Below are 7887 nucleotides of genomic sequence, written 5' to 3' on the forward strand. Positions count from 1 at the left end.
TAATATTGCTGCATTAACTCAATCCACAAGTTTTTTTTTTATTTTTTTTAAACGGAACAAGCATAAAGTTTGAATACATTACCGAAACGATTCCCACCTATACAGCATTAGGGTCTTTGATAAAGACCAGGGAATGTTCGATACGCGCGCCCCTCTGATTTTCCGGGACCTAACCGCGATTTGTCATGCTTATGTTTGTGAGCTATTCCAATCCTAATTGCCATGGCATTCAGTTTGCAACTATAATTGGAAAAAAAAAAAAAAGTTCCTCCCACGGCTTTCATTGCGCAAGATTGCTCCGGCGAGTTGCGAAATAGATTGAAATTAAGCAATGAGTGAGTTTAGTTCATTGTTCAAACGGCTCCATGTCTAGTCAATGGATCAAACAAATAGAGATATCTAACTTCACAGCACGAAGCAGCAGCTGTATATTGTGCCGACCTGATGAAAAATGAACGTCGGATTTTTAAACTGTGAACCAGCAAGTAAGGAAGTAACAAACGTTCCAAAGAAGCAGGTATAGGTGCAGAAGACATGCTTTTGCAACTCCTTCCAGGTTATATAACAGCGTCATAATCATCGGAATTCTTGAATTGGTGAATAAATATTAAATCTAGAGTATGGCACCAGGAAAAGCAACAGCTATTGGAATCGACTTGGGAACGACCTACTCGTGTGTGGGCGTTTTCCAGTACGGCAAAGTCGAGATCATCGCCAACGACCAGGGAAACCGGACCACTCCGAGCTACGTCGCCTTCACCGACAGGGAGCTGCTCGTTGGAGATGCCGCCAAGAACCAAATTGCAATGTAAATATCATAATCTTCATGTTTGGATTGTATGGTAGTCGGTTGGAAGTGTGTTATGTTACCATTCTCTACTTGTGGAATACTACGAACCAGAACAACACATGGGCCAAAATAAAAAGTTTTATATCTCTAGATGCCTGGACATACAGAGCTATTTAAAAGGGGAATTAACCCCCAAAATACATGTTGATTGAGGGAATGGAGCAATATTAACAGAATAAATCAATCCGTTCAAAAGTTATGAATATTTGAAGTTCTGGTGACGAGACTGCTTGATGAGGACTTCTACAGATCCTGACATCACATATGGACTAGGTACCATAATAAAGAAAATTATATTTTTTCGTTTTTCTAGCATAATGATACAGCACTAGACTTACCTCTTTCAGAAATCTGGGGTAATAATGTTACCTTTGACATATGACAGTAACAATTTCAGGGAAAGCATTTCAATTGAAATGATATTTTGTGAAATTTTCTTCGTACTTTATATCCTAGTTTTGTCATGATTTGTAGTAGTCTTCTGATCCAGTGGACTCGACATCAAATTTCAAGGAAATTCATAACTTTTCAACGGATTGTCCGATTTACCTAAAACTTTCACTGATGTATTCTAGTAATATTGGCGCATTTACTCAATCCACTTGTATATTCTGGGATTAGTTCCCCTTTATACTCTCTAACCAACGTGCAATTCCATCCTATAATCCATCGAACCTTTCAGGGGAATAACGGATTAGTTTATAAATGGTACAGTCTGAAAAGTAAGAGTAAAGTATTACAACAACAACAACAACAACAGGAAACATTTCTCGCGAGCTTCCACAGAACAGTTCCTGAACAGTCAGTATGAATATGAAAATGGTGAATAGATATTGTCATCTACCTTGCCACACTGCAAAAAGTCCGATGTGAAATATGAAACAACAAGCTGGTGTTTAACATCCGGTGCTGATTTGTGGTGTTGAATAAACACCTCCGGCTATCACGTCAAAATATTAAACTGTTTTTTTTAGGCAGGTAATTAGTTATTGTTCTTTTTGTTGATTTTGAACTTCAACAAAATGAACAAGAACTTACTAATTAAGTGCTTGACTTTTGAAAAAAAAATGTGAACACATTTACACCACATAGTAACACCAGTTAGTGTGGTCTTCTCATATTGACACTGGGCGTATATGTGATACCATCGACATTAACACCAAAACTATCAAATCAACACCATGTAGTGTAATTATTCAATTAACACCGGCGCAGTGTAAAAAATATCACCAGCTACACTGTCAAATTAACACCACGAAGTGCCATATGAACACTTAAATCTTACACCAATATTTTTTTGCAGTATATGTTTAAAGGTAATGTATTATATATATTTGGAAGAATGGGGTTAATGGGGGTGAGAATAGGAGCAGAAATGGGTGAAATCTTTTTTTAATAAAACAATCAAAGATGTGTACACAACCAAGGCTTATATGCATTAGATTATGTTCAATGATTTTGTATTGTTCTGTGTTCAAGTATTCTCGGTTCTTCATTTCAAGACATTTTGAATAATTTATAAGGTCCAATCAGCAGTGCACCAAACAACTTAAAGACGATTTGTGACCCTGCATCACAAAACAAACAGAAAGTCGCCAGACATGAAATTTTAGGTAAGAGCATTTTCTGAAAGAGCAGACTTTAAGCTTTAAAATGATGTAATGGACTCTCCTCATCTATCTCAATATTGGAAACTTTAAAGCACACACTCCGGAAAAGTGTGAAATGAGGAAAAATGCTCTGAAGTACAGTGTCTATTCAAGCGCTTAATCTTTACCAAGCTGGGCTGGATGTGCGATGAATAGGACAAAAAACAGGCACATGACAGGATGTAAACCACCAGAGTAACAGCAATGAAGGGATTATTAGATTGAAGTGAAATTGAGCATGCCTTGTTAACACATTCTGCCCATAATCAATGCTAACTTTCAAAGTAGTAGCATCATCCTTTCAAAAGTTATTAGAGTTGAAAGTGAAGAGTGTGTACAAGGTTATTAAGAAATGAAAAGGGGACTTTCAGACACACCTAATCACATAATTCTACCATAATGTTCGAGATAAACTGGTAAAAACACACTTACCTGCCCGTTTTATGATCCCAAATTTTAGCATAAAAGAAGAAGAAGACTTGCTCTTTCAGAAAATATTGAAAAGTCAAGATCGGTTAGGTTGACCCATTTCATACACCTATTGTCAGTCCTCACACAAAATCAGCGTGTGCAACTTTTTGTTCGTTTTCTGTGCAGTTCTGGTCGAAGTGAGGATTTAGCTTTTAACGTTTTGCGAGATATTCTAAAAACACTCTATGAGATGTCAAAGAGTATGCAATTCTAAGGGGTATCAAAAGTTTATTTGATGAAAATCGGTTTTGAAATGGTTGAGATATCCAAAAACAAGGTGAAGCAAAGAGATCCTAATAAAAAGCGTGGCCTGTAGTCTTTTATTTTTATCACTTTTTTGGGATATCTCTGCCATTTGGAAACCAATTTTCATCAAATAAACGTTGGATTCTTCTTAAAATTGCATAATTTTTCATATTTCATGAGAGATTTCTCATTGTCTCACTTAGGAATGTAAAAAACATGAATCCTCACCTCAACCAGTACTGTACAGCCCCTTCAAACATACTCCTTGATGACACCGCACGCACTAAAAAAAGACAACGCTCCAGCGAAACAATGCAGCAAATTAAAGACAAGCTATGACACGCAACGATCTCACATAGTCCAGCAAAAGATAACAAAGACGATATCAATAAACAACAAAAAAGTATATTTTCCATGAAGTCGACATTATTTTTCTCTAAGGTGACAATCAATCCCCCCCCCCCCCCCCGTTATGCTAGTTTGTATACAGTGCCTGATGTGCCTGTATGTGGCAGCCATTTTACCCTTGTCATACTCGTTAAGTTCAAATTTTCCTTGAACAGGTGGACCTACACGGCAAAATAAATAATCTTCATCATGAAGGCAAAATTATTCAAAGCTATGTGATTAAAGATAATATAAAGTTTTGGTACCTCAAAAGTTTCCCTGAGTTTCCTTGTTTCGTACCAGAGCAGAGCGGGCTCTGAAAAATTCGAACGAGTCGTTAGTTTGACTCGACGCGGTACCGCGACAGTCAATATACACGTATTATACGAAACCATTATTGCATGATTACTAAGACATAAGAGCACTTTGGAGCGAGTAAGTCTCACAGTGTTAGTTATATGAAAGGTACTTTAACCTGAAACACAAACTAAGACAAGGAAACCCAGGGAAACTTTTGAGGTACCAAAACTTTATATTATCTTTAAGACACACACTAACCTAACTAGATGCAAGACTTCCTTTAACCCTATTAAGCCCAAGCTATTTTGGCCCCTCGCAGGCCCAAGGAGGGGGGGGGGGGGCACATTATGCCCCCTATATAACTTTTTATTATTTGATTTATCATCGTCATATTTGGCACATGGGTAGATTAATTCGTACTATACATGACCGTACACTTAAATTTTCTCAAGGTCACCCCTGGAGGGCGCTATTTACCAAAATATAAAGAAATACATAAGAAATATGCTAAAAACATGATTTTTCTGTATAATCTATTTATCCCATTATATATGTCTTATTACACACCAATCATTTTCATATTTGCCACAAATAATAAGCAATTGGAATCTTATTATTTGTTATGGTTGACATTTCTCAAGGTCACACATGGGGGCGCTATTCATATCCACATAAATTAGTAGGCCTACATTATGAGACCTGAGATGAAATGCTTGGGATGGGTACATGTAGTTATGACATTTCATATTCTGATAATAGTGGTATTTTGAGATTGCCAATTAATAATATGATAAACTTATAATATTAGAGGCATAACTTGAATGAAGGAATCAAAATAACACAAAATAGAAGGGCAATCTTTAGGAAATATTATTGTTTTCAATTATCTCTATTATATCTATTGTTTTATGCCTTTGTCACATGAAAAAAAGTAAATAATAAGAAAAACTTTCCAGGACCATAATTACTTCAAATTTTGCTCCGTCAACAAATTTCAGCCAAGAAATCCCCATTCCATACACTGTAATGCTGTTAAATGAAATGGGAACAGAAAAAAGATGCAAAATCTGACTGACATGGTTGTCAGTTTATGGTTGCCATGGTAACCAGCGACATCAAATATAGCTAAATTATACATAAGAATGTTTGCAATAAGATTTTAGGAAAAGTCACTAAATCTTGTTGAAATCGCATAAAGGGCTAAGAGTGGCAAATTAAAATCTGGTGGGGGGGGGGGGGGGCACAATGTGCCCCTATTTGGCTTTATACGGTTAAATTGAATGCACTCATTTAGGAACATGGTTGCCTTTTCACGAATTTGAATGCTCATTGCTGAAATTGATTCTCCTATCTTATGACTATCAGCTTTTTTTCACTATGTTTTTTCCAAAATCATTTTCGTTGCTATAGTAATAACATGAGAAAAAACTGCTTTATGTAGAAAAAAATATTAATATAATAGCAACAATAATTACAATAGTGACAAGGTCTCCTTTATCCTGGGTAGCCTCTTCAGAATTGCATCTGCTGTAGAGAGGGCCCAGTCATTATCATGGACATGGTGGGTAATCTTCTCCAACGAAATAAACGCTGGGCGGGAATCAAATTCGGGTACCCCGATTGAGAGTCGGGAGTCATTATTATCCACTATGCCCTGGTCCCCCACATTAAAAAGGAATTTCAGTTCTGAAATTAGATCTCATGGGGGGGGGGGGGGGATTACTCTCCCCACACCTCGATCGTTCCCTTTCCATAGAAGACAATGCTGAAGTATTAATTATGGATGATTTCGATATCTACTGTTTTCTGCAAACGTTAAATCTCATTTTTAATTTCGCTTGTACTATAGGAACTCCAAGAACACGGTTTTTGCTGTCAAGCGACTGATTGGGCGGCGATTCACAGACAAGATTGTTCAAGAGGACATGAAGCACTGGCCGTTTAAGGTAATCAACCAAAGAGGCAAACCAGCAGTACAGGTTGAGTACATGGGAGAGGAAAGAATCCTCGTTCCGGAGGAAATCAGCTCCATGGTTCTCACGAAAATGAAGGAGACAGCTGAGGCATATCTCGATCAGAAAGTCACAGATGCTGTCATCACCGTTCCCGCCTATTTCAATGATGCTCAGCGACAGGCCACTAAAGATGCTGGGGAAATTGCAGGGCTGAATGTCCTTCGCATTATCAACGAACCGACAGCGGCTGCCCTGGCTTATGGACTTCAGAAGAAGGTACAAGATAGACAGCATGTCTTGGTGTTTGACCTTGGTGGAGGCACATTCGATGTGTCCGTCCTGCTTGTCGATGATGGTATCTTTGAAGTCCTGGCAACTGCTGGGGACACCCATCTTGGTGGCGAGGACTTCGACAACAGGATGGTCAACAATCTTGTACGCGAGTTCCAACGCAAACGGAAGAAGAATTTTAAAAACAACCCTCGAGCCCTCCAACGTCTCCGCACAGCAGTTGAGCGTTCAAAGAGGAGTCTGTCAGGTAGTTCCCATACCAGTATCGTAGTAGACTCGCTCTTCGACGGGATTGACTTCCGCTCTGATATCACCAGAGCTCGCTTCGAAAACCTATGCTCTGATCTATTTAAGAAGTGCCTTGCGCCAGTTGACAAGGCCATTGTTGATGCAAAGATCAAGATGGAAGACATTGATACTGTTTTGATGGTTGGAGGTTCAACCCGCATTCCCAAGATCCAGAAGCTTATACGCGAGCACCTGGATGGCAAGGACCTCAACAAGTCCATCAATCCAGATGAAGCCGTGGCTTACGGTGCAGCAATCCAGGCAGCTATCTTGTCTGGAGATGAGAGTGAAGAAATTCAGGATGTGGTCCTTGTTGACGTAACTCCACTTTCTCTTGGAATCGAGATCACTGGTGGTGGAATGTCAACCGTGATCGAGAGAAATACGACAATTCCTGCCAAGGTCTCTAGACCCTACACAACACATGCGGACAACGTGATAAGCTTGGATATTATGGTGTACCAAGGAGAGGGGGCTATTACCAAAGACAACAACCTGCTTGGAGAGTTTACGCTGAATGGCATTCCTCCAGCTCCAAGAGGTGTGCCAAAGATCGAAGTGACCTTTGACATTGACGACAATGGTATTTTGACTGTGACAGCATTGGATAAAAGTACAGGTTGCAACCAAAACATCACCATCACCGACTGCATCGACTGTCTCACTAAGGAAGAAATTGAAGCCATGATAAATGATGCAGAGAAGCACAAAGCAGAGGATGAGCTCTTACGGGAAAGATTTGTATGCAAAAACCGACTGGAGAACTACGTCTACAAGGTCAAATCCGCTCTCAAGGAACCTGCTGCTCAGAGGAACCTAACTCCTGAAGACAAACAGACGATTACTGATGTTGTAGATGATGTCATTCACTTGTTAGATTTGGATTCTAAGACAACGAAGAAAGAGTACATGCACCAACTGACAAAGCTTCAGAACATCTGCTCGCCAATCCTAAGCAAGATGTATGTTGAAAAAGAACAGCAAAATAATGCCCCTCCAGCAGGTCCAGTGCAGCCTCAGTCTGAAGAAAGAGATAATACTGAAAGTGACAATACTCTGCTAATCTTAGTCTGCATTGGCTTGCTCCTACTATTGCTGAATGTTGTTTACATGCGGCTGTGGTAGCAGTGACAAATGATTACAAAGCATATGAAATGAGAGAGAGAGAAAAAAAAAAATCCATGTAGCATTTGTCATATCTAGTCATATCTGTGACCCCGACCACGTTTACCGTTATATACTGTGATCTTTATATTTGGTTTAGTTTATTTCCGGTTATAATAAAAGACATACAAATTAATAAAATGACTTTACAAATATATAGCGTTTACAGAAATACAATATTTTACAAGCATAATTATGCAAATAAGAGAAAATTGATATCATTGAAAAGTAAGAATTTACAGACAGACAACATATACATCAAAAACAAGGACAGAGTAATATATGA

At 38.7% G+C, this 7887-nt stretch overlaps 1 protein-coding gene across 1 annotated transcript; it reads left to right on the forward strand.

Annotated features, from left to right (window-relative positions):
• The first annotated feature begins 620 nt into the window (after positions 1–620).
• LOC139737773 (heat shock 70 kDa protein IV-like) lies at positions 621–7562 on the forward strand. Its single transcript, XM_071648447.1, has 2 exons — positions 621–808; positions 5753–7562. Exons 1-2 carry the CDS (start codon positions 621–623, stop codon positions 7560–7562), a joined length of 1998 nt encoding a protein of 665 aa, XP_071504548.1.
• The last annotated feature ends 325 nt before the right edge of the window (positions 7563–7887 follow it).

Source organism: Diadema antillarum, unplaced genomic scaffold (assembly GCF_040938485.1).
Source record: "Diadema antillarum isolate AM-2024a unplaced genomic scaffold, OU_Dant_1.0 seq00000704_RagTag, whole genome shotgun sequence".
In the NCBI taxonomy this organism is placed as follows: Eukaryota; Metazoa; Echinodermata; class Echinoidea; order Diadematoida; family Diadematidae; genus Diadema; species Diadema antillarum.

What these genes read in the sequence shown, in the direction of transcription:
- LOC139737773 (XM_071648447.1), top strand. Translation starts at nt 621, where the DNA reads ATGGCACCAGGAAAAGCAACAGCTATTGGAATCGACTTGGGAACGACC. An exon ending in GCCAAGAACCAAATTGCAAT is followed by an intron (nt 809 to 5,752) that starts GTAAATATCATA and finishes CTTGTACTATAG; the next exon opens with GAACTCCAAGAACACGGTTT.